The sequence below is a fragment of the Lolium perenne genome, chromosome 1 (genome assembly GCF_019359855.2).
Source record: "Lolium perenne isolate Kyuss_39 chromosome 1, Kyuss_2.0, whole genome shotgun sequence".
Taxonomy (NCBI): Eukaryota; Viridiplantae; Streptophyta; class Magnoliopsida; order Poales; family Poaceae; genus Lolium; species Lolium perenne.
In genome coordinates, this window is record NC_067244.2 from 241,673,662 (window position 1) to 241,700,640 (window position 26,979).

At 47.5% G+C, this 26,979-nt stretch overlaps 1 protein-coding gene across 1 annotated transcript; it reads right to left on the minus strand.

The window, feature by feature from the left end:
• Window positions 1-24,985: 24,985 nt before the first annotated feature.
• Window positions 24,986-26,706, minus strand: LOC139834955 (uncharacterized). Its single transcript, XM_071824883.1, has 4 exons — window positions 26,611-26,706; window positions 26,411-26,483; window positions 25,940-26,332; window positions 24,986-25,682 (listed from the first exon to the last, which is right to left on the minus strand). The coding sequence occupies exons 1-4, from the start codon at window positions 26,701-26,703 to the stop codon at window positions 25,096-25,098; spliced, it is 1,146 nt and encodes a 381-aa protein (XP_071680984.1). The 5' UTR covers window positions 26,704-26,706; the 3' UTR covers window positions 24,986-25,095.
• Between the last annotated feature and the right edge of the window lie 273 nt (window positions 26,707-26,979).

The window sequence follows — 26,979 nt, forward strand, 5'->3', positions numbered from 1 at the left end:
TCTATTCTGTTATGTGATCAATGTTGAGAGTGTCCACTAGTGAAAGTGTAATCCCTAGGCCTTGTTCCTAAATACTGCTATCGCTGCTTGTTTACTGTTTTACTGTGTTACTACTGCTGCAATACTACCACATCAACTACACGCCAGCAAGCTATTTTCTGGCATCGTTACTACTGCTCATATATATTCATACCACATGTATTTCACTATCTCTTCGCCGAACTAGTGCACCTATTAGGTGTGTTGGGGACACAAGAGACTTCTTGCTTTGTGGTTGCAGGGTTGCATGAGAGGGATATCTTTGACCTCTTCCTCCCTGAGTTCGATAAACCTTGGGTGATCCACTTAAGGGAAAACTTGCTGCTGTTCTACAAACCTCTGCTCTTGGAGGCCCAACACTGTCTACAGGAAAAGGAGGGGGAAGTAGACATCATGCATCCAAATCCTTGAGCCAACCACTATGCCATTTGTGTCCACCATACCTACCTACTACATGGTATTTCTCCGCCATTCCAAAGTAAATTTCTTGAGTGCTACCTTTAAATTTCTATCCTCTACCTTTGCAATATATAGCTCATGGGACAAATAGCCTAAAAACTATTGTGGTATTGAATATGTACTTATGCACTTTATCTCTTATTAAGTTGCTTGTTGTGCGATAACCATGTTCCTGGGGACGCCATCGACTACTCTTTGTTGAATATCATGTGAGTTGCTATGCATGTTCGTCTTGTCTGAAGTAAGGGAGATTTACCACTAAAATGGTTAGAGCATGCATAATGTTAGAGAAGAACATTGGGCCGCTAACTAAAGCCATGATCCATGGTGGAAGTTTCAGTTTTGGACATATATCCTCAATCTCATATGAGAAAATTAATTGTTGCTACATGCTTATGCATAAAAGAGGAGTCCATTATCTGTTGTCTATGTTGTCCCGGTATGGGTGTCTAAGTTGAGAATAATCAATAGCGAGAAATCCAATGCGAGCTTTCTCCTTAGACCTTTGTACAGGCGGCATAGAGGTACCCCTTTGTGACACTTGGTTAAAACATGTGCATTGCGATAATCCCGGTAATCCAAGCTAATTAGGACAAGGTGCGGGCACTATTAGTATACTATGCATGAGGCTTGCAACTTGTAAGATATAATTTACATAACACATATGCTTTATTACTACCGTTGACAAAATTGTTTCTTGTTTTCAAAATCAAAGCTCTAGCACAAATATAGCAATCGATGCTTTCCTCTCTGAAGGACCATTCTTTTACTTTTATTGTTGAGTCAGTTCACCTATTTCTCTCCACCTTAAGAAACAAACACTTGTGTGAACTGTGCATTGATTCCTACATACTTGCATATTGCACTTGTTATATTACTTTGCATTGACAATTATCCATGAGATATACATGTTACAAGTTGAAAGCAACCGCTGAAACTTAATCTTCCTTTGTGTTGTTTCAATAGCTTTACTTTGAATTATTGCTTTATGAGTTAACTCTTATGCAAGACTTATTGATGCTTGTCTTGAAGTACTATTCATGAAAAGTCTTTGCTATATGATTCATTTGTTTACTCATGTCATTTACATTGTTTTGATCGCTGCATTCATTACATATGCTTACAATAGTATGATCAAGGTTATGATGGCATGTCACTCCAGAAATTATCTTTGTTATCGTTTACCTGCTCGGGACGAGCAGAAACTAAGCTTGGGGATGCTGATACGTCTCCGACGTATCGATAATTTTTTATGTTCCATGCCACATTATTGATGATATCTACATGTTTTATGCACACTTTATGTCATATTTATGCATTTTCTGGAACTAACCTATTGACGAGATGCCGAAGGGCCAGTTCCTGTTTTCTGCTGTTTTTGGTTTCAGAAATCCTAGTAAGGAAATATTCTCGGAATCGGACGAAATCAACGCCCAGCATCCTATTTTTCCACGAAGCTTCCAGAACGCCAGATGATAGGGCGGCGCGGCCCAAGCCCTGGCCGCGCCACCCTATGGTGTGGGCCCCTCGTGACGCCTCGTGGCCCCACTTCGTTAGCTCTCCGGTCTTCTGGAAGCTTCGTGTGAAAATAGGCCCCTGGGCGTTGATTTCGTCCAATTCCGAGAATATTTCCTTACTAGGATTTCTGAAACAAAAAACAGCAGAAAACAAAGAATCGGCTCTTCGGCATCTCGTTAATAGGTTAGTTCCAGAAAATGCATAAATATGATATAAAGTATGCATAAAACATGTAGATATCATCAATAATGTGGCATGGAACATAAGAAATTATCGATATGTCGGAGACGTATCAGCATCCCCAAGCTTAGTTTCTGCTCGTCCCGAGCAGGTAAACGATAACAAAGATAATTTCTGGAGTGACATGCCATCATAACCTTGATCATACTATTGTAAGCATATGTAATGAATGCAGCGATCCAAACAATGTAAATGACATGAGTAAACAAATGAATCATATAGCAAAGACTTTTCATGAATAGTACTTCAAGACAAGCATCAATAAGTCTTGCATAAGAGTTAACTCATAAAGCAATAATTTCAAAGTAAAGGCATTGAAGCAACACAAAAGAAGATTAAGTTTCAGCGGTTTCTTTCAACTTGTAACATGTATATCTCATGGATAGTTGTCAATGTAAAGTAATATAACAAGTGCAATATGCAAGTATGCAGGAATCAATGCACAGTTCACACAAGTGTTTGCTTCTTGAGGTGGAGAGAGGTAGGTCAACTGACTCAACAATAAAAGTAAAAGAATAGCCCTTCGCAGAGGGAAGCATCGATTGCTATATTTGTGCTAGAGCTTTGGTTTTGAAAACAAGAAACAATTTTGTCAACGGTAGTAATAAAGCATATGTGTCATGTAAATTATATCTTACAAGTTGCAAGCCTCATGCATAGTATACTAATAGTGCCCGCACCTTGTCCTAATTAGCACGGATTACCTGGATTATTATCGCAATGCACATGTTTTAACCAAGTGTCACAAAGGGGTGCCTCTATGCCGCCTGTACAAAGGTCTAAGGAGAAAGCTCGCATCGGATTTCTCGCTATTGATTATTCTCAACTTAGACATCCATACCAGGACAACATAGACAACAGATAATGGACTCCTCTTTTATGCATAAGCATTCAACAATTATTTATTTTCTCATATGAGATTGAGGATATTTGTCCAAAACTGAAACTTCCACCATGGATCATGGCTTTAGTTAGCGGCCCAATGTTCTTCTCTAACATTATGCAATGCTCTAACCATTTTAGCAGTAAATCTCCCTTACTTCAGACAAGACGAACATGCATAGCAATGTAGGATAACGTTGCATAGAAAACAAAAAATTTCCTACCGCGAACACGCAATCCAAGCCAAGATGCAATCTAGAAGACGGTAGCAACGAGGGGTTTATCGAGTCTCACCCTTGAAGAGATTCCAAAGCCTACAAGAGGAGGCTCTTGTTGCTGCGGTAGACGTTCACTTGCCGCTTGCAAAAGCGCGTAGAAGATCTTGATCACGATCGGTTCCGGCGCCACGAACGGGCAGCACCTCCGTACTCGGTCACACGTTCGGTTGTTGATGAAGACGACGTCCACCTCCCCGTTCTAGCGGGCAACGGAAGTAGTAGCTCCTCTTGAATCCGACAGCACGACGGCGTGGTGTCGGTGGTGGTGGAGAAATCCGGCGGAGCTTCGCTTAAGCGTGCGGGATGTGGTGGAGGAGAGAGACCGCTATGGTTTGGGGAGAGAGGGGGAGGCTAGGGCGCCGGCCAAGGGCAGCCCTAGGTGGTGCGGCCAAGAGTGGTCAGCCCCCTCCCTCTCCTCCTCATTATATAGGTGGAAATCCCCAAGTGTTGGTATCCAAGTCTTCGAATAAGACCCCAACAATGAAACCTCCCATATGTAGGGAAACCTACCCAAGGTGGGAATCCCACTTGGGGTGGGATTCCCCCCTTCCATGAGGGGGGTTGGCCAGCCACCCTAGGGGAGTCCACCTTGGACTCCTCCCCTTTAGGGTTGGCTGGCCATGCAAGGTGGAGTCCCTCCGGGACTCTACTTTCCATGGTGATTTCTTCCGGACTTTTCTAGAACCTTCTAGAACCTGCCATAAATGCACCGGATCATTTCCAAACTTGGAATATGACTTCCTATATATGAATCTTATTCTCCGGACCATTCCGGAACTCCTCGTGATGTCCGGGATCTCATCCGGGACTCCGAACAAATATTCGAACTCCATTCCATATTCAAGATCTACCATTTCAACATCCAACTTTAAGTGTGTCACCCTACGGTTCGTGAACTATGCGGACATGGTTGAGTACTCACTCCGACCAATAACCAATAGTGGGATCTGGAGATCCATAATGGCTCCCACATATTCAACGATGACTTCAGTGATCGAATGAACCATTCACATACGATACCAATTCCCTTTGTCACGCGATATTTTACTTGTCCGAGGTTTGATCTTCGGTATCACTCTATACCTTGTTCAACCTCGTCTCCTGACAAGTACTCTTTACTCGTACCGTGGTATGTGGTCTCTTATGAACTCATTCATATGCTTGCAATACATTAGACGACATTCCACCGAGAGGGCCCAGAGTATATCTATCCGTCATCGGGATGGACAAATCCCACTATTGATCCATATGCCTCAACTCATACTTTCCGGATACTTAATCCCACCTTTATAACCACCCATTTACGCAGTGGCGTTTGGTGTAATCAAAGTACCTTTCCGGTATAAGTGATTTACATGATCTCATGGTCATAAGGACTAGGTAACTATGTATCGAAAGCTTATAGCAAATAACTTAATGACGAGATCTTATGCTATGCTTAATTGGGTGTATCCATTACATCATTCATATAATGATATAACCTTGTTATTAATAACATCCAATGTTCATGATTATGAAACTAATCATCCATTAATCAACAAGCTAGTTTAAGAGGCATACTAGGGACTTCTTGTTGTCTACATATCACACATGTACTAATGTTTCGGTTAATACAATTATAGCATGATATATAAACATTTATCATAAACATAAAGATATAAATAATAACCACTTTATTATTGCCTCTAGGGCATATCTCCTTCAGTCTCCCACTTGCACTAGAGTCAATAATCTAGTTTACATTTGTAAAGATATAACACCTTGGCCTTCTGGTGTTTTATCATGTTTTGCTCACGGGAGAGGTTTTAGTCAACGGATCTGACACGCTCAGAAACGTATGTATTTTGTAATTCATTTGCGTCTCAACGCATCACTCATTTCCAAATGAGTCGGCATTTAAATATGTTTGGTCTTCTGGTGGAACCTTAATTCCGCGGTCTGAAATATGTTACTAATATTGTCACACACAATATAGCTTCAAAGTTCTGACTCTGTCGGAACTACACCAAGTTCTCAAAGAACCTCTTAACTTAACATCCTTTGTCATTGTCAAAACAATGACATACTCTGCCTTCTTTTGTAGAATCCTTCACAATATTTAGAACTCTTCTAAATCTAGCATAGACAACTTCTAGCTCATTTGTGCTACCTTTTAAACAACACTTAGTCTAATTTGAGATTGAAATTTTATTTTCATATGTGACAAAACAAATATCGGTGTAATCACCTTACAGCGATTTGTTTGTCATTTCTCCATATAAAACTATATATATATCCTTGGATCTTCTAAAGTACTCAAGGATATTCCTACTGTTTGTCCAATAATCATCACATGAGATGATTCTGGTATATGCTCCTAAATCTTTAGAGCACAGGACATCTGATTTTGTACATATTCTTCGTGATCTAAAATCACTCATGTGTTTTTACTCATCGAGTGTCAGATACACTCAAATCTTGTTAAACCTTCACATGACAAGAACATTTTCTTAATATTTCTATATTGAACTACTTCAATATCCATTCTATGTACTTTGACTTAAACTTTATTATGTGTTTCAATCTATCTTCATAGATCTTGACACTAAATATGTTTCAGTCCATATCCTTTCATTGAAGTTAATTTCTCAATGAATCCTTTTAAATCAAGTATATAATTACATTATTTATAACCAACTATATGTCACATACTTAAAGTATTATAAATATGTCTTAGCGCTCCCACTTAATTTCTTGCAAATGCAAGCCTCTTCATCGTCTCTGATGAAATCAAAAACTCTTTGACTATTTCATCTTGGTGAAGATTCCAACTCCGTGATACTTACTTCATCCAATTGAAGTTCGTATACCTATCTAGTATTCTACGGACTAGCAAAACAATTGGTTGTATCTTGTATACATACTTCTGTTAAGTAGTGTATTTTGCCATCCTACTAGCATATCTCATAAAAGAAATATGTAGTGATTACTAGAATAATCCACATAGACTATAAGCATTGCTACGGAAGATTTAATCTTATCGTAGTCAACTCTTTGAACTTTGTCGTAAACAACTTTTCGACAAGTTGAGCTTCTTCAAGGATATTTCATCCAAGTCCATCAATTACATAGATCCATTTACTTTCAAAAAGTATTCATCTATCTTGGATTTCATGGCGTATAGCCATTTTAACGGAGTCAGGGCCCATCATAACTTCTTTGTTTGTAGTTGGTTTATCATTGTTCAAAATCAATCCTTTGTCCAAAATCATTTATTTGATCACAAAGTAAACCATACCTACAAGGTTCAATATGTACTTCGATCTCCATGGCTAAAACACTTTGTAGTCATGGGAGCCATGATCGTCGTAGCCGCTTCCGAAACCAATTCCGATGCTGCGCTACTCTGATCATTATGCTCAGGTTCATAAACCTTATCAAATTATATTGTCCTCCCACTCAAAAACTTCACTAGAAACAATTTCTTGGAAATAACAAACATTGACAAACACTTTTGTCTTTGTCTCGTGGGAAGAATTCCCAATTAAATCTCTGGGATAACCAACAAAGACATTCATCCGATTTTGGTTGAAAACTCTTAGACCAAAATTTAAAGAAAGGACTATTAAGGTTTATACCCATGCCATAACTCGTATGGTGTCATTTCAACGGATCATGATGATGCTTTATTCAGTGTAAAAGCGGTAGTCACTAAAGCATAATTCACAAAAATATAATGGCGTCATAATATTTTATCTCATCATTAATCCAACAAGGTTTGGATACATATCTCGGATACTATATCATCATTATGATACTCCAAGAAATGTGAGTTGTAGAACAATTTCATAACTCTCTTAGATGTTTGCTAAAACTCGTAATTCAAATATTTCCACCATGATCCAATCATAGATATTTGACTTTTCTATTACGATGATTTCCACTTCATGCTGAAATTTATTTGAATCCATTCAAATGTTTCAAACTTCTTCCTTATTGAATATATCCACATATATATACTCAATTCATTGTTGAAAGTTTTCATGAAGTAGAAGAATCTCCCGCACACAACTATGCCCAGTGAACCACATACGTCATCATGTATTTTTCCACTAAGTTAGTTGCCCGTTCAACTTTTGGCCTATGAACGGTATTTTAATCATTCTCTTTAGAAAAGATTTGCAAGCGCCAAATGATTCAAAAATCAAATGACTCCAAAAATCCATTTGCATGGAGTTCCTTCATGCGTTCCTTTCTAACATGACCTAAATGGCGGTTCCACAAATAAGTGGAATTCAAATCATTTGCCTGATGGCATTTTAGCGTCAGTTTTATGTATGTGTGTTTCACCATTAAAATTTATAATAACTTATCCATCGTACATGGAGTAATGTCATAATTTGAACAACTCATTGTTTTTATTTGACAAGAGCAGAATAACAATTATTAAGTTCTTTATTATAAATTCTAAGGGCTAGATAGAATGCCAACGACGAACATAATAACACTTTATTTTGTTCCAGGCGTGTATTCTTATCATATTCCTTGTCAATCACTTAGGCCATTGTATTCTTGTATTGTGTTGTTTTGTATGACACTTGATACCAACCAATATAGTACTAATACCCAAGAATTTCATTGTGTGACTTAACTAGGAATACAACCATAACATGTATATTATTTATATACACCTGAGCTAGACTTTCTAGTCTTTTCTTATCTTTTTGCCAGAATATCTTTTGCAGTTTCTCTTTTAGTTTTCCTTATTATTCAGAAAAACACTTCAACATCAATAACTTCTAGGTTTGTTGGTCAAATACCAATAACCTTGAGGTTCTTACTTTGAAGTTGATCATCATATGACAAGTGTTCTAGATTTCACTTAGTAGTAACTATGATGAACAATTTCACTCATAATTTTATCCATCAATTCATGACAACCTTTTTGAGACCATGTCTGTACATGCTAGGCTCATAAAGTCTAACCTTAGTATTCGCATGTGCAAATCTGGCTTGCATCCGTTGTAAGCACACGTAGAATCTATAACACCCGATCATCACGTGATGCTTCGAAACGACGAGTCTTAGCAACGGTGCATACTAAGGATGATAACTTCATGGATATGCGAATATTATTAGTGCCCCACTAGTTGGAGGATTGTGACGTCTGGCGTCTTCAACCTTCATACATTCCCATAAAACTTATGAGTTTATGTAGTCTCACCGAATTTATATTCTATCATCTTGCAATAAGGTCTTAGATATCACATATATCTCATACCTTGATTATTTCTGAAAACTAAATTTTCAGCTCCTTACTTTTCAAACAGATTTGAACTTCAAGTTTCACGGAGACAAGATAACTTTAGGTACTAATTGAAACCATAGCTCTTTGAATCAACAATGTGAGGTTTACTAAAAGTTTGCAATAGGACTTAATCAATTCTTGATTCTTTAACAATACGGTACTAATCCGTAAAGTTTCTTGTCAGATTTTAACAGTATTTCTATCTCAATAACAAGACTAGCGCATAGTAGTAAACGGATGCCAATACTACAAAATTAATTCAAAATACTACTCAGACTATGTTTATGATAATTAGTTCATGTTTTAATCTAATTACTAATGAACTCCCACTTAATACAACATCCCTCATAGTTGTTAAGTGGTGCACGATCCAAATTCACTACACCAAAAACCGATCATCACGTGAGATGATGTAGTTTCAATGGTGAACATCAACATGTTGATCATATCATCCATATGACTCGTGTTCAACCTTTCGGTTTCCGTTGTCCCGAGGCCATGTCTGTACATGCTAGGCTCGTCAAGCAAACCCAAGTATTCCGCGTGTGCAACATGGCTTACACCCGTTGTATGTGAATCGTTGAATCTATCACATCCGATCATCACGAGATGCTTCGAAACGACGAACTGTTACAACGGTGCATACGAGGGGAGAACACTTTATTATCTTGATATTAATGTGAGGGATCATCTTATAATGCTACCGTCGCGTTCTAAGCAAAATAAGATGCATAAAGGATTAACATCACATGCAATTCATATGTGATATGATATGGCCCTTTTGTCTTTGCGCCTTCGATCTTCATCTCCAAAGCACGGACATGATCTCCATCATCAACGGGCATGATCTCCATCATCGTCGGCGTAGCGTCAAGGTTCATGGCGCCGCCTTCATGGTTGTTCACCTCATGTAGCAACTATTACAACTACTTTGAAATACTACTCAACATGAAAATTAAAGACAACCATAAGGCTCCTGCAGTTGCCACAATACAATAATGATCATCTCATACATATTCATCATCACATTATGGCCATATCACATCACCAAACCCTGCAAAAACAAGTTAGACGTCTCTAATTTGGTTTGCATATTTTACGTGGTTTAGGGTTTTCGAGAGAGATCTAATCTACCTACGAACATGAACCACAACGGTGATACTAATGTTGTCAATAGAAGAGTAAATTGAATCTTCACTATAGTAGGAGAGACAGACACCCGCAAAGCCTCTTATGCAATACAAGTTGCATGTCGAACGAGGAACAAGTCTCATGAACGCGGTCATGTAAAGTTAGTCCGGGCCGCTTCATCCCACTATGCCACAAAGATGCAAAGTACTCAAACTAAAGATAACAAGAGCATCAACGCCCACAAACCATTGTGTTCTACTCGTGCAACCATCTATGCATAGACACGGCTCTGATACCACTGTAGGATAACGTTGCATAGAAAACAAAAATTTCCTACCGCGAACACGCAATCCAAGCCAAGATGCAATCTAGAAGACGGTAGCAACGAGGGGTTTATCGAGTCTCACCCTTGAAGAGATTCCAAAGCCTACAAGAGGAGGCTCTTGTTGCTGCGGTAGACGTTCACTTGCCGCTTGCAAAAGCGCGTAGAAGATCTTGATCACGATCGGTTCCGGCGCCACGAACGGGCAGCACCTCCGTACTCGGTCACACGTTCGGTTGTTGATGAAGACGACGTCCACCTCCCGTTCCAGCGGGCAGCGGAAGTAGTAGCTCCTCTTGAATCCGACAGCACGACGGCGTGGTGTCGGTGGTGGTGGAGAAATCCGGCGGAGCTTCGCTTAAGCGTGCGGGATGTGGTGGAGGAGAGAGACCGCTAGGGTTTGGGGAGAGGGGGAGGCTAGGGCGCCGGCCAAGGGCAGCCCTAGGTGGTGCGGCCAAGAGTGGGCAGCCCCCTCCCTCTCCTCCTCATTATATAGGTGGAAATCCCCAAGTGTTGGTATCCAAGTCTTCGAATAAGACCCCAACAATGAAACCTCCCATATGTAGGGAAACCCACCCAAGGTGGGAATCCCACTTGGGGTGGGATTCCCCCTTCCATGAGGGGTTGGCCGGCCACCCTAGGGAGTCCACCTTGGACTCCTCCCCTTTAGGGTTGGCTGGCCATGCAAGGTGGAGTCCCTCCGGGACTCTACTTTCCATGGTGATTTCTTCCGGACTTTTCTAGAACCTTCTAGAACCTGCCATAAATGCACCGGATCATTTCCAAACTTGGAATATGACTTCCTATATATGAATCTTATTCTCCGGACCATTCCGGAACTCCTCGTGATGTCCGGGATCTCATCCGGGACTCCGAACAAATATTCGAACTCCATTCCATATTCAAGATCTACCATTTCAACATCCAACTTTAAGTGTGTCACCCTACGGTTCGTGAACTATGCGGACATGGTTGAGTACTCACTCCGACCAATAACCAATAGTGGGATCTGGAGATCCATAATGGCTCCCACATATTCAACGATGACTTCAGTGATCGAATGAACCATTCACATACGATACCAATTCCCTTTGTCACGCGATATTTTACTTGTCCGAGGTTTGATCTTCGGTATCACTCTATACCTTGTTCAACCTCGTCTCCTGACAAGTACTCTTTACTCGTACCATGGTATGTGGTCTCTTATGAACTCATTCATATGCTTGCAAGACATTAGACGACATTCCACCGAGAGGGCCCAGAGTATATCTATCCGTCATCGGGATGGACAAATCCCACTATTGATCCATATGCCTCAACTCATACTTTCCGGATACTTAATCCCACCTTTATAACCACCCATTTACGCAGTGGCGTTTGGTGTAATCAAAGTACCTTTCCGGTATAAGTGATTTACATGATCTCATGGTCATAAGGACTAGGTAACTATGTATCGAAAGCTTATAGCAAATAACTTAATGACGAGATCTTATGCTATGCTTAATTGGGTGTATCCATTACATCATTCATATAATGATATAACCTTGTTATTAATAACATCCAATGTTCATGATTATGAAACTAATCATCCATTAATCAACAAGCTAGTTTAAGAGGCATACTAGGGACTTCTTGTTGTCTACATATCACACATGTACTAATGTTTCGGTTAATACAATTATAGCATGATATATAAACATTTATCATAAACATAAAGATATAAATAATAACCACTTTATTATTGCCTCTAGGGCATATCTCCTTCAAGCAACTCACATGATATTCAACAAAGAGTAGTTGATGGCGTCCCCAGGAACATGGTTATCGCACAACAAGCAACTTAATAAGAGATAAAGTGCATAAGTACATATTCAATACCACAATAGTTTTTAGGCTATTTGTCCCATGAGCTATATATTGTAAAGGTAGAGGATTAGAAATTTAAAGGTAGCACTCAAGCAATTTACTTTGGAATGGCGGAGAAATACCATATAGTAGGTAGGTATGGTGGACACAAATGGCATAGTGGTTGGCTCAAGGATTTTGGATGCATGAGAAGTATTCCCTCTCGATACAAGGTTTAGGCTAGCAAGGTTATTTGAAACAAACACAAGGATGAAGCGGTGCAGCAAAACTCACATAAAAGACATATTGTAAACATTATAAGACTCTACACCGTCTTCCTTGTTGTTCAAACTCAATACTAGAAATTATCTAGACCTTAGAGAGACCAATTATGCAAACCAAATTTTAGCATGCTCTATGTATTTCTTCATTAATAGGTGCAAAGTATATGATGCAAGAGCTTAATCATGAGCACAACAATTGCCAAGTATCACATTATCCAAGACATTTTAGCAATTACTACATGTAGCATTTTCCAATTCCAACCATATAACAATTTAACGAAGAAGAAACTTCGCCATGAATACTATGAGTAAAGCCTAAGGACATATTTGTCCATATGCAACAGCGGAGCGTGTCTCTCTTCCACACGATGAATGCTAGGATCCATTTTATTCAAACAAAACAAAAACAAAAACAAACCGACGCTCCAAGCAAAGCACATAAGATATGACGGAATAAAAATATAGTTTCAGGGGAGGAACCTGATAATGTTGTCGATGAAGAAGGGGATGCCTTGGGCATCCCCAAGCTTAGACGCTTGAGTCTTCTTGATATATGCAGGGGTGAACCACCGGGGCATCCCCAAGCTTAGAGCTTTCACTCTCCTTGATCATGTTGTATCATCTCCCTCTCTTGATCCTTGAAAACTTCGTCCACACCAAACTCAAAACAACTCATTAGAGAGTTAGTGCATAATTAAAATATACATGTTCAGAGGTGACATAATCATTCTTAACACTTCTGTATATTGCACAAAGCTACTGAAAGTCAATGGAATCGAAATATCCATCGAACATATCAAAACAGGCAATGCGAAATAAAAGGCAGAATCTGTCAAAACAGAACAGTTCGTAAAGACGAATTTTATTGAGGCACCAGACTTGCTCAAATGAAAATGCTCAAATTGAATGAAAGTTGAGTACATATCTGAGGATCACTCACGTAAATTGGCATAATTTTCTGAGTTACCTATAGAGAATTTTGCCCAAATTCGTGACAGCAAAGAAATCTGTTTCTGCGCAGTAATCCAAATCTAGTATGAACCTTACTATCAACGACTTTACTTGGCAACAACAATGCACAAATCTAAGATAAGGAGAGGTTGCTACAGTAGTAAACAACTTCCAAGACTCAAATATAAAACAAAAGTACTGTAGTAAAAACATGGGTTGTCCCCCATAAGCGCTTTTCTTTAACGCCTTTCAGCTAGGCGCAGAAAGTGTATATCAAGTATTATCAAACGATGGAGCATCTACAGCGGGGTGTGGAGTTTTCTCAACCATGCATAATATATTGGATACATAAGTTTCAGCGGCTCCCTTTTCATTAGTCCTGGGCTTTCTACTCTCATCAAACAAATTTTCAGGAACAAGCCAAGCGTAGTTATTTTCTAGTGCCTCATGCATTGCTAGGAGCTTACATGGTATTAGTGCTTTAATCTCCCCACCATTATTAACATTATTAGTATACTTAATTCTATCCATATCCATCTTTTCAAGTGTTCCTTTAAAATCGGTGATCATACCAAGCCTATCATGCTTACTAAAAACTTTTCTAGCTTCTTTAGCTATATCCGCAAATTCTCGCACTAAGACTTTTAGAACAAAATCTCTCTTATCTCCCCTCTCCATATCAGAAAGTGTAAGAAACATGTGTTGTATCATGGGGTTGAGACTAATAAATATAGCTTCCATCATGCGTACCAAACAAATAGAGGCATCTTCGTAAGTAGGGACAGCTTTTGCAAGGGGTATATCTTTAAGATCTTCATGCATACTAACGTGGGTGAAAAATTCTTCTATATTATCTCTTCCAATTATAGACCCTTGTCCCACAGGTATATCTTTTACAGTAAAATTAAAAGGAAACATGATGAAATAATTACGGTAAATGCAAGTAACTAATTTTTTGTGTTTTAAATATAGCAAACAGAATAACAAGTAAAGTAAAACTAGCAACTAATTTTTTTGTGTTTTGATTTAGTGCAGCAAACAAAGTAGTAAATAAAGTAAAGCAAGACAAAAACAAAGTAAAGAGATTGCGATGTGGAGACTCCCCTTGCAGCGTGTCTTGATCTCCCCGGCAACGGCGCCAGAAAATCTGCTTGATACGCGTACAGCACGCGTCCGTTGGGAACCCCAAGAGGAAGGTGTGATGCGTACAGCGGCAAGTTTTCCCTCAGTATGAAACCAAGGTTTATCGAACCAGTAGGAGCCAAGAAGCACGTTGAAGGTTGATGGCGGTGAGATGTAGTGCGGCGCAACACCAGGGATTCCGGCGCCAACGTGAAACCTGCACAACACAACCAAAGTACTTTGCCCCAACGAAACAGTGAGGTTGTCAATCTCACCGGCTTGTTGTAACAAAGGATTGGATGTATAGTGTGGATGATGATTGTTTGCAGAGAACAGTAGAACAATTGCAGCAGATTGTATTCGATGTAAAGAATGGACCGGGGTCCACAGTTCACTAGTGGTGTCTCTCCCATAAGATAAATAGCATGTTGGGTGAACAAATTACAGTTGGGCAATTGACAAATAGAGAGGGCATGACCATGCACATACATGATATGATGAGTATTGTGAGATTTAATTGGGCATTACGACAAAGTACATAGACCGCTATCCAGCATGCATCTATGCCTAAAAAGTCCACCTTCAGGTTATCATCCGAACCCCTTCCAGTATTAAGTTGAAAACAACAGACAATTGCATTAAGTATGGTGCGTAATGTAATCAATAACTACATCCTCGGACATAGCATCAATGTTTTATCCCTAGTGGCAACAGTACATCCATAACCTTAGAGGTTTCTGTCACTCCCCCAGATTCACGGAGACATGAACCCACTATCGAGCATAAATACCCCCTCTTGGAGTTAAGAGTAAAAACTTGGCCAGAGCCTCTACTAATAACGGAGAGCATGCAAGATCATAAACAACACATAGATAATAGATTGATAATCAGCATAACATAGTATTCTCTATTCATCGGATCCCAACAAACACAACATATAGCATTACAGATAGATGATCTTGATCATGTTCGGCAGCTCAGAAGATCCGACAATGAAGCATAATGAGGAGAAGACAACCATCTAGCTACTGCTATGGACCCATAGTCCAGGGGTAGACTACTCACTCATCACTTCGGAGGTGACCATGGCGGTGTAGAGTCCTCCGGGAGATGAATCCCCTCTCCGGCAGGGTGCCGGAGGCGATCTCCTGAATCCCCCGAGATTGGATTGGCGGCGGCGGCGTCTCTGGAAGGTTTTCCGTATCGTGGCTCTCGGTACTGGGGGTTTCGCGACGAAGGCTATTTGTAGGCGGAAGGGCAGGTCAAGGGGCGTCACGAGGGGCCCACACCATAGGGTGGCGCGGCCAGGGCTTGGGCCGCGCCGCCCTATCATCTGGCCGCCTCGTGGCCCCACTTCGTTAGCTCTCCGATCTTCTGGAAGCTTCGTGTGAAAATAGGCCCCTGGGCGTTGATTTCGTCCAATTCCGAGAATATTTCCTTACTAGGATTTCTGAAACCAAAAACAACAGAAAACAGCAACTGGCTCTTCGGCATCTCGTTAATAGGTTAGTTCCAGAAAATGCATAAATATGATATAAAGTATGCATAAAACATGTAGATATCATCAATAATGTGGCATGGAACATAATAAATAATCGATACGTCGGAGACGTATCAGCATCCCCAAGCTTAGTTTCTGCTCGTCCCGAGCAGGTAAACGATAACAAAGATAATTTCTGGAGTGACATGCCATCATAACCTTGATCATACTATTGTAAGCATATGTAATGAATGCAGCGATCCAAACAATGTAAATGACATGAGTAAACAAATGAATCATATAGCAAAGACTTTTCATGAATAGTACTTCAAGACAAGCATCAATAAGTCTTGCATAAGAGTTAACTCATAAAGCAATAATTTCAAAGTAAAGGCATTAAAGCAACACAAAAGAAGATTAAGTTTCAGCGGTTGCTTTCAACTTGTAACATGTATATCTCATGGATAGTTGTCAATGTAAAGTAATATAACAAGTGCAATATGCAAGTATGCAGGAATCAATGCACAGTTCACACAAGTGTTTGCTTCTTGAGGTGGAGAGAGATAGGTGAACTGACTCAACAATAAAAGTAAAAGAATGGCCCTTCGCAGAGGGAAGCATCGATTGCTATATTTGTGCTAGAGCTTTGGTTTTGAAAACAAGAAACAATTTTGTCAACGGTAGTAATAAAGCATATGTGTCATGTAAATTATATCTTACAAGTTGCAAGCCTCATGCATAGTATACTAATAGTGCCCGCACCTTGTCCTAATTAGCTCGGATTATCTGGATTATCATCGCAATGCACATGTTTTAACCAAGTGTCACAAAGGGGTACCTCTATGCCGCCTGTACAAAGGTCTAAGGAGAAAGCTCGCATCGGATTTCTCGCTATTGATTATTCTCAACTTAGACATCCATACCGGGACAACATAGACAACAGATAATGGACTCCTCATTTATGCATAAGCATTCAACAATTATTTATTTTCTCATATGAGATTGAGGATATTTGTCCAAAACTGAAACTTCCACCATGGATCATGGCTTTAGTTAGCGGCCCAATGTTCTTCTCTAACATTATGCAATGCTCTAACCATTTTAGCGGTAAATCTCCCTTACTTCAGACAAGACGAACATGCATAGCAACTCACATGATATTCAACAAAGAGTATTTGATGGCGTCCCCAGGAACATGGTTATCGCACAACAAGCAACTTAATAAGAGATAAAGTGCATAAGTACATATTCAATACCACAATAGTTTTTAGGCTATTTGTCCCATGAGCTATATATTGTAAAGGTAGAGGATTAGAAATTTAAAGGTAGCACTCAAGCAATTTACTTTGTGATGGGGATATGCCCATAGGGGGTGGGTCGCCAATCCCAGTCGCCATGAAGATAGAGGCTTGGGTGGATCGCCAGTCGCCTAAGCGACTGGGCCCTAAGGCGACTGGGCCGTGATCCCAAGGAGGAGGTCCACACGGCTGGACAAGAAGATTACTTGCGAGAGGGATAGCGGATCCCGGATTAGTAGAAACTGATATGATTCGGAGTTATCTCCATGTAACCCTAGGCCGGGGGTGCTTATATAAACCCCCGAGCTTAAACCCTAGAGGACACCTGACTCGAGATCCAATCTCCCCCTGTAAGCTCTCGGCGTAGCCGCCGACTGAGCCCCCCCATTGTAATTCTCCACTGAGCAATAAAGATCTAGCAGGACGTAGGCCTTTTACTCTCCGGAGGGGCTGAACCTGGGTAAAACCCTTGCGTCTCTTGCACCTCGACCCGTAGATGGCAATGTTCCCTTCCCCTCGCATCAATGAAGTGCTACCCCCTGTAGCATCTGCCGTGGTTACATCCACGACAGTGGCGCCCACCGTGGGGCATGGGACATCAAGCCTTCGAGCTACGGCGAGGCCCTACTCGCCAGTTCGGCGGCCGGTTGCTTCCGGCAGGATGATCGCCACCGGCAATTTCTTCCACATCCAGCCAAGCACCTACCGGCCCGCCTCGTCACCTCTCACACACGCCCGGATGGTGCCGATCGGCTCCATCAACCTCTTCGTTGGGCTCGCCGGCGTCGGCGATCCCTCTCGAGCCTCGCCCCAGTCGCTCACACGACCCCTTCGCGCCCGGGCAGCTCCTCACCGCTACTCGCCCGGTCACCGGCGAGGTATACGCGGAGGCTGAGGCGGCCCTGGGAGACGATGCCGAGTCGGCGGTCGTGGCACCGACCGCTAACTCCACCGTTGCCTCGGCAGCCACCGACTCCGCCGACACCGCTCCAGTCGCCGATTCCGCCGACACCATCCCGGCCATCAAATCCATCATCGCTGCGATCGACGCCGACTTCACCGACATCATCGCTACAACGTCGGTTGCGGGATCCACCGCCGCGTCCCCGACTGCCCGCTCCATCGCCACGGCATCGACCAAGGACTCTATCTCCCTGGTCTCCCACCCGAGCGACTTCGAAGGTGGCTTCGAGGACGACTCCATCCTCTCCCTCTTCGGCAGCGATTACGACTCGGACTCTGTCGAGGCCCCGCGTTACCGCTACCCGACCGCAGTCTTCATGGCAGGGGGTGAAGGAGAGATCCCAGTCGACGCCTTCACCACTCCCCTCCCCGCAACCGCCACCGCGACCGAGATCGAGGCGCACCGGGCGGCCCTCGAGGAGCAGAGGAAAAAGGAGCTCGCCGAGAGGCAGAAATTCCGCCTCGAGCAAGATGAAGTAAGGGCCGTGTCCCACTATCGTCAGCAGCGAAACCGCCGGCGCATGGAGCGCGCCCGCGCGAGCGACTTTCCCAGCGCACGCCTTAACTTCGACGACCCAGACGGAGAAATCCGGGTCGCCCGAGTCCAAAACCACGACATCCGGAAGGAAGTCGGGCTGCTGCAGATAGAGCAGCGCGCGGAGCACCACCGCCACCCCCACCACCACCACCCGAAGTTCCTCGGGCAGAGGTCGACGCCAACGGCCTACCACTGCACTCGTCTCCAGCCGACAACGTGGCAGCTGCGCAGGCCGTCCTCGCAAGAATCCCCAAAACGGGAGACGGGGCGATCCTCGTCCAGCACGCCAAGGCTTTGGTAGCCAAGGCATTGGAGCAGCAGCACGCCGCAGCCGACTCGCAGGGGCGACTCTATTCGCGCACATCCGCCAGTCGCGCGGCGTCGTCAGACGCGGCAAACCGCGCAATCGTCAACGCCAACAACGGCCCGCCGCCAGCACCGCGCGCGGCCCACTCGTCTAACAACCGAGTCGAGCCGCGCCCCGCGCGGGTGATGGTCGCCGCTAACGGGCAGCCAGTCGACGCCCGAACCCACATCGTCAACGACCAAGAATGGCGGGCGCGCAATCGATTGAACGACCGCCACGCCGATGAAGCCCCGCGCCAGAGCGCGTTCACCCGAATCGGCCCCGCTTGCTTCGGGCCGATGATTAGAGGCGAGCCGTACCCTGTGGGGTTCAAAGGACCCCGCGACATCGAGAAGTACGATACAAGCATTGACCCCACTGTCTGGATCGACTCGTACGCCATGGCAATGGGGATCCAGGGCCACTCCGAGTTACTCGCAGCGCGATACCTGCCCCTCATGATGGACGGCGTCAATCGCCATTGGTTCAACACCCTCACCGTCAACAGCATCGACTCCTGGGAAGAAGCCCGCGCCGCGTTCATCCAGCACTTCGCCAGCGCATACACCCGTGCCACAACCATAGAAGACCTAGATCGCTGCGTCCAAGGCCCGCGCGAGTCGACCCGCCGGTGGGTGCAGCGCTGGCAGGACATGTGGACGACCTCCAGCGGCATCAGCACGGACACGGCAATCCATCGCTTCCGACGCTGCTGCCGGTACGAACCACTAAGCGCCAAGCTCCGTCGCGTCGGCAGGGACAATATCTCAATCTCCGAGCTCTTCGACATCGCCACCCGCTACGCCGATGAAGACCCTACGCCGACTCGGACGACGAGTACGGTCAACGACGCAATCGCCGCCCTGCGCACACGGAGCCTCGGCGTGGCGACTACCGTTTCGCCGGCCGGTCCAACAACGGCAAGCGCCGCGGAGAGGGAGGACACAACGAGCTAGTTGCTACCACCGATTACGAGCAGCGAGCCAAAATCGTTTCGGCGCGACACTCGTCCACCTCGGGAGGATCGGCCTCAGCCCAAGCGCTTCGACGCCCGCAGCCTCCTAGACGCACCATGCATCTATCACAGCAAGGAGGGCAAGCCCGCCAACCACACGACGGGAAATTGCTACTCCCTGAAGCAGATAGAAAGAGCTCGCCGCGCCAAGGAAAACGACGGCGGCAACCAGCACAAGGAGCGCGCCAAGGACCAAGACCAGCACAAGGGAGAGGGCTTCGGTCGCAGCGCCGGCTCGCTCCACACCTTCACCGGGGTCGGCGACAGGCGGGACAGGAAGGTCCTCGCAAGGGCGGTGGCGGTACACGCAGTCATACTTTCCGACGTACTCCCGGTGGCTCAACTGGTCCGAGCAAAGCATCACCTGGAGCCGCGAAGATCACGCCCCCGCATCGAGTACCCCGGGCGAGTGGCGCTAGTCGTCAGGCCCAAGGTCGCCGACTGCGGCTACCAAAACCCTGATGGACGGGGGAAGCTCCATCAACATCATGTACTACGACACCTTCCAGCGGCTTGGCCTGCCGGACTCACGCCTTGAGAACACCAAGGTCACGTTCCACGGCATCGTCCCCGGGCGGAAGGCCTTCCCGATCGGCAAGGTGACGCTGCCGATCTCCTTCGGCACGCCCGTGAACTACCGTACCGAGCGGATAACGTTCGAGGTGGTGAACTTCAAAAGCTCTTACCATTGCGTACTCGGCCGACAAGCGTTCGCCCGCTTCATGGCGACCCCACACTACGCGTACAACATGATGAAGATGCCAGGGCCTCGAGGCGTCATCACCGTCCATGGCGACCCGGAGATGGCATTGGAATGTGAGGACGACAGCGCCAAGCTCGCCGACGCCGTCATCGCCGACGAACAAGACAACTCCGCCGAGCTCGCCAAGTACCCAGTCGACCGCAACGACCCCGCCATCCTGGAGAAGCCAACCGAGCTCGACTCGTCCGCAGCAACCTTCAAGGCCGCAGCAGGCACCCGCCAAGTAGATCTTGTAGAAAACGATCCAAGTAGGCAAGTTACCATTGGGACGGGCCTGTCCGCCCAATAGGAAAGCGCGCTCATCAAGTTCCTCCGTGAGAATCGAGATATCTTTGCATGGAAACCATCGACATGCCAGGTGTCCCGAGAGAACTTGCTGAGCACAAATTACATGTCGATCCCACCGCGCGACCCGTTAGGCAGGCAATGCGCCCTGTGGGAGAAGAACGGCGACGCGCAATCGCCGAAGAAGTAAACCGGCTGCTCGCTGCCGGCTTCATCATAGAAATCAAGCACCGAAATGGCTGGCAAACCCAGTCCTAGTGCTAAAGAAGAACAAGACGTGGCGAATGTGTATCGATTACACAAGCCTCAACAGCGCGTGCCCCAAGGACCCATTCGTCCTACCGCGAATCGACCAGATTATCGACGCGGTCGCCGGGTCCGAGTCGCTATGCTTCCTTGATGCATACTCCGGGTACAATCAAATAAAGATGGCCAAGGAAGACCAAGAGAAGACTGCATTCATCACACCCCTAGGCGCCTACTGCTACACGTCCATGACCTTCGGCCTCAAGAACGCCGGAGCAACGTACCAGCGGTGCATGAACAGCTGCTTAGAAAGCCAGATCGGCCGCAACGTGCATGTCTACATCGACGATGTGGTGGTCAAATCGACTCGACAGACCGACCTCGTCAGCGACCTCGCCGAAACATTCGCCAACTTACGGCGGTACAAGATCAAGCTCAACCCTTTGAAGTGCACCTTCGGGGTTCCATCAGGACAGCTGCTAGGCTACGTCGTCTCCAAGCGAGGCATCGAACCTAACCCGGAGAAGACACTGGCGGTCATGCGCACCAAGCAGCCAGCATGCCTAGTCGACGCGCAAAACTCGCTGGTCGAGTCGCCGCCCTCGCCGCTTCATACCCCGGCTCGGAGACAAGGCCATGCCACTATACCGCTTGCTCAAGAAGTCGGAATCATTCCGGTGGACAGACGAGGCGCAGCGGGCCCTAGAGGAACTCAAAGCACGCCCTCTCGAATGCCCCTATCCTCGCGGCCCCGCTGCCACAAGAAACCATGCTCCTATACGTCGCCGCGTCGAACCGCGCTATAAGTGCAGTCATGGTCGTCGAACGGAAGGAGGAAGGAAGGGAGCAACTGGTACAACGCCCGGTCTACTACATCAGCGAAGCCTTAATCGAATCCAAGCAACGGTATCCACACTACCAGAAGCTGGTGTACGCCGTCCTCAGGGCCCAGCGGCGACTGGCCCCTTACTTCCACGAGCACCCCATCAAGGTAGTCGCCTCAACACCACTCGCCGACATCATCCGCAACCGCGACGCAACTGGCCGGATCGCCAAGTGGGCAGTCGAGCTCGGCGTCCACAACATCACCTACGAGTCACGCCACGCCATCAAATCTCAAGCACTCGCCGACTTCCTCGCCGACTGGGAAGAGGCCCAGCAGCCAAGCTCCCCCGCGGACCTCAAACATTGGACGTTGCACTTCGACGGTTCTAAAAACCTCGAAGGAGCAGGCGGGAGTCGTCCTCACATCACCAAAGGGCGACACGGTGAAGTACGTCCTGCAACTCAGATTCGAGCCATGCACCAACAACATGGCCGAGTACGAGGCGCTCTGCACGGCATGCGAGTCGCAAAAGAGATGGGCGCAACACGGCTGCGCTGCCTCGGCGATTCCGACCTAGTCGCCAGCCAAACTTCCGGCACCTGCGACGCCACAGACGCCAACATGATCGCATACAAACGCGCCGTCGACCAAGCCGGCGCTAGCTTCGCCGGTCACGTCGTCGAGTGGGTTGACAGGCGCAAGAACGAAGAAGCCGACGCGCTAGCCAGAATCGGGTCCAAGCGACTTCAACCTCCTCCGGGCGTCGTCACCGGACATCCTCAGCCACCCCTCGGTGCGCGCACCGCGCGAGCTGGACATTGCCGAGCCACCTGCTCCCGACTCCGCCTTAGTCGCACTCGCCGTCGACAACACCGATTGGACCGAGCCATACATAAGCTACCTCGAGAGCCGTGCACCGCCGATGGATGAAACCAAAGCACGCGCCATCGTGCGCAGATGCAAGTCCTTCACCATCATCAACAATGAGCTATACAAGCGCAGTGTCTCGGGAGTGTTCCAACGATGCGTCACCACGGCGGAAGGGCGCAACATTCTGCGCGACATCCACGCAGGGACTGCGGCCACCACGCAGCGCGCGGTCAATCGTCGCCAAGGCCTTTCGTCACGGCTTCTACTGGCCAACAGCCCACGAAGACGCAATCGCCCTTGTCCGTTCATGCGCCGGGTGCCAAAAGCATGCAAGCCGATCGCACATGCCAGGATCGGCATTGAAGACCATCCCCCTCACCTGGCCCATCGCCGTTTGCGGCATCGACATGGTGGGAAAATTCAAAACGGCCCCGGCGGATATACTCACCTCCCGGTAGCGGTGGACAAGTTCACCAAATGGGTGGAAGCAAAGCCCATAAAGAAGTGCGACGGGAAGACGGCCACAAAGTTCCTACGCGAGCTCATCTATCGGTACGGCTACCCTCACAGTATCATAACCGACAACGGCACCAACTTCGCCAAAGGGGAGATGGCTGACTTTTGCGAAGAAAAGGGCATCCGACTCGATCTCGCCTCGCCCACCCCGAGTCGAACGGCCAAGCGAAAGAGCAAACCAGAGCATCCCGCACGGACTCAAACCACGCCTGGTCGTGCCCCTAGAGCGCGCAGCCGGCTGCTGGGCAGAGGAGCTCTCTTCGCACTATGGGGCATCCGCACAACGCCTAACAGGTCAACCGGCTTCACGCCTTTCTTCCTGGTATATGGCGCCGAAGCCGTCATGCCCACGGACATCGCCTACGACTCACCTCGGGTCGCCGATACGCCGAAGAAGACAACGAGCGAGCTCGCCAAGATGACATCGATCTCCTCGACGAGGCCGAGACATCGAACTCTCCATTACTGCCATTTACCTGCAGGAGCTCCGTCGCTACCACATTCGGCGAGTTAGGAGTCGCTCCTTCCAAGTCGGCGATCTGGTACTCCGGCTAATCCAGGACAAGAAAGGGATGCACAAGCTGTCCCGCCACAGGAAGGACCATTCGCCGTCAGCCGCGTACTCGGCAACGACTCCTACTACCTCATCGACGTCCGCAAGGACGACAAAGGCGAGCCGCTCACTAAAGAGGTGGAGCGCCTGGAACATCAACCTCCTCCGGCGGTTCTATACCTAAGGGAAAAATGTAATCCGAAAATTCAGAGGGTAATAAAAATCGCCGACCATTTTTTGATCTCAAGCTCCGACTACCTCTCCTTCACCCGCCAAATATCGTCATCTCTCATCCCGGGACATACCGGCTTAGTCGCCGCGACAAGCGACTAGGAACTGAGAGAGACCTCCGGTCGCCGCTGCTGGAAGAGAGAAGTCCACGATCGGCCAAGTAGCCGGGCTAACACGGGATGGCGGCGTGACCGAGGCGCAACACCAGGCCCGGTCACCCACCATCTCTCACGCCATCGGGTGAAAACGGCGACTGGAACCCACAGCAGGGCCGCACGCTCGGCCAGCCCCACGGGCCTCGGCGACCGCCTTGTGCTACGTTATAAAGCACACCAATGCCCTCCTCTACCTTAGGTTGGCGAATTGCGTGGCTAAGTACTTCGACTAGGGACCCCGCAAAACGGACCCGCGGCTCGCCAAGGAAAATACGCCCGCAATGATCCCCTTTGAGTCGCCTAGCGACCGGCTCACCGAGCCACGACGAGTGGCGCGCTACATCCGAACAGCGCAAACTACACCACACCACTACTCCACCCATGAGGCTGCTATTCGTACTATAATGACTACGTACTGCGACTGGGGACGCCCAGCTCGAAAAGGAAAACAGTCAAGTCGATAGCCTTCATTGGGGTCGCAAGGCGACCGACCTGAAGGCCATGGATAGTCGGAACCAACTCCAATGCATCGCCGTCTCAAATAATGCAAAAGCAACCACCGAATCACATTTAAGCAAAAGTCATCATTCTATTTACAACTAACACCCGCTCGCGGGAAATCTAGCTACTTCTTACACAGGTACTCAGGAAACTACGAGGACGACCCCGGAGCCCCCTCTACGACAGGCTCGACGCCGTCATCGCCGTGACGAAATTTCGGCGTGTACACCACGACCGGATATGTAGACAGCGAGCCGGCGGCAGCAGCATGGAAGAGGCGCTCCGCGGGGTAGTCCACCGGGCCCGGCTCCTTCTCCGCGTCACCAGGAGCCGCTTGGCTGGGGATATGAGTCTCCAAGTCCGCGGTCGCCAGTACTCGGTCGGCGAAGGGGCGCACCGCATCCATCAGCCGCAGCACTTCGGCAACATCGAACTCCCCAGTCTCCGAGGGGAAGCCAGCGGTGACCTCCTCCACGTCGAACCCTTCAGAGTAATGCGCCAGCACCATGCTCAGAGCCATGGTAATGCCAACGCGGCAGGAAGAGCGACGAAGCCAGTCAACAACAGCCGGAATGTTGGACACGGCCTTGAAGACGGATGGCGTGTCCCGCGGAATCACCTCCCGCGGGCTCAGGTACTGGAGCGCGGCAAGTATCTCCCCCGCGCAGGCGATGATACGCGCGGTCGCGGTCGACAGGCATTCCCGTGGAGTCGCCGTCTCCACGAAGTCGCACGTACCTGCAGTCAACAACACAAGGAAAAGGGAAAAATGAGAACTTCCCCTTCAACGCCGACTCGCCACGCTCGGGGACTGGCCCCCGAGGCCGACTCGCCACGCTCGGGGACTGGCCCCCGAGACCGACTCGCCACGCTCAGGGACTGGCCCCCGAGGCCAACTCGCCACGCTCGGGGACTGACCCCCGAGGCCGACTCGCCGTGTTCAGATACTCAAACCCCCGGCAAATAAAACAAGAAGTGCGACAACAAGAACTTACCAAGAATCTGCCGCGACATCTCCCTGACGAAAGCCTCGAAGTTGGTCTTCTCGGCCTGCACCGCCAGGACGATGCCCTCGGACGCCTCCTTCTCCGCAGCAAGTTCTTTGGCGTGCTGCTGCTTCAAGGCCGCCACCTCCTCCCGCGAGACGCGGCAGCCCCACGTGCAGTCCCGCGCATCAGTCGCGGCCTCCAGCTTCACCTTGTATTCGGTGATGACGTCCTCCAGCTCCCGGCCCTTCTGCTCCAGGACCTTCGTCAATTCCGCCACCTCCGCTTTCGCCCTTTTCCGGGCCTCTTCGGCCTGCTGCGCCCGGAACTCGGCTTCACGGTAGAAGGACTCCTTGACGAACCCTTCCCGAGCCTCGGCAAGAGCCTTTGCCTGCGCCTCTGCTACAAGAAAAGGAAACGGTGAGAACGAACGCCCGGGCCAGTGACACTGAATGAGGACGGCGAGTGGGCATGACTTACTGCCCAGGGCAATCAGCTTCCGGTTCTTCTGCGCCGCCTCCTCCACAAGCGCGGTCAGCCGCTTAATCTCCGCCTACGGAAACCAAACAAAAATGCCAAGGTCAACAAACAAAAAGCAATAGAGACTCGACTCGCCCTTTCAGACCAAGTCGACCCTCGGGGACTGGGGGTGACTAGGCCACGTGTTCAGCGACACTTACCACATGCGCCTCGCCAAGCGCCGTGTGGAGCTCAGTGAAGGTCAATGAAGACGGCGGCGGATGACGCGACTCGGTCGCCCCGTCCGCTCGCATCACCGCCTCGCCGACGGAACCTCGCCCGTCCGCGTGTCGGTGTCACCGGGCGGGGCGCGGTCCCTGGCGGCCTTGGACCGGCGCTCTTTCGTGGCTCCGACAGGCCGCCCTCCTCGACGATGTCCTCTTCAGCTTCGGTGCCTTCTCGCCCTCGGTCGATCCAATGTCGCCGACTCCTCCTCCACCACAGCGGAGCAACGTCCGGACCCGTCGCCGCACTCGCCATGCCCCCGCGAGCCATGCTGGGTAGAGGAAAAACGTTGGCGGTGGGCTCGA

Excerpts from the sequence above, each read along its gene's own strand:
- LOC139834955 (XM_071824883.1), bottom strand. The coding sequence starts at position 26,703 with ATGCGAGCGGACGGGGCGACCGAGTCGCGTCATCCGCCGCCGTCTTCA. Across the intron at positions 26,333-26,410 it reads GAAGCTGATTGCCCTGGGCA|CAGAGGCGCAGGCAAAGGCT; the intron begins GTAAGTCATGCC and ends CTTTTCTTGTAG. Across the intron at positions 25,683-25,939 it reads GATGTCGCGGCAGATTCTTG|GTACGTGCGACTTCGTGGAG; the intron begins GTAAGTTCTTGT and ends TGTTGACTGCAG.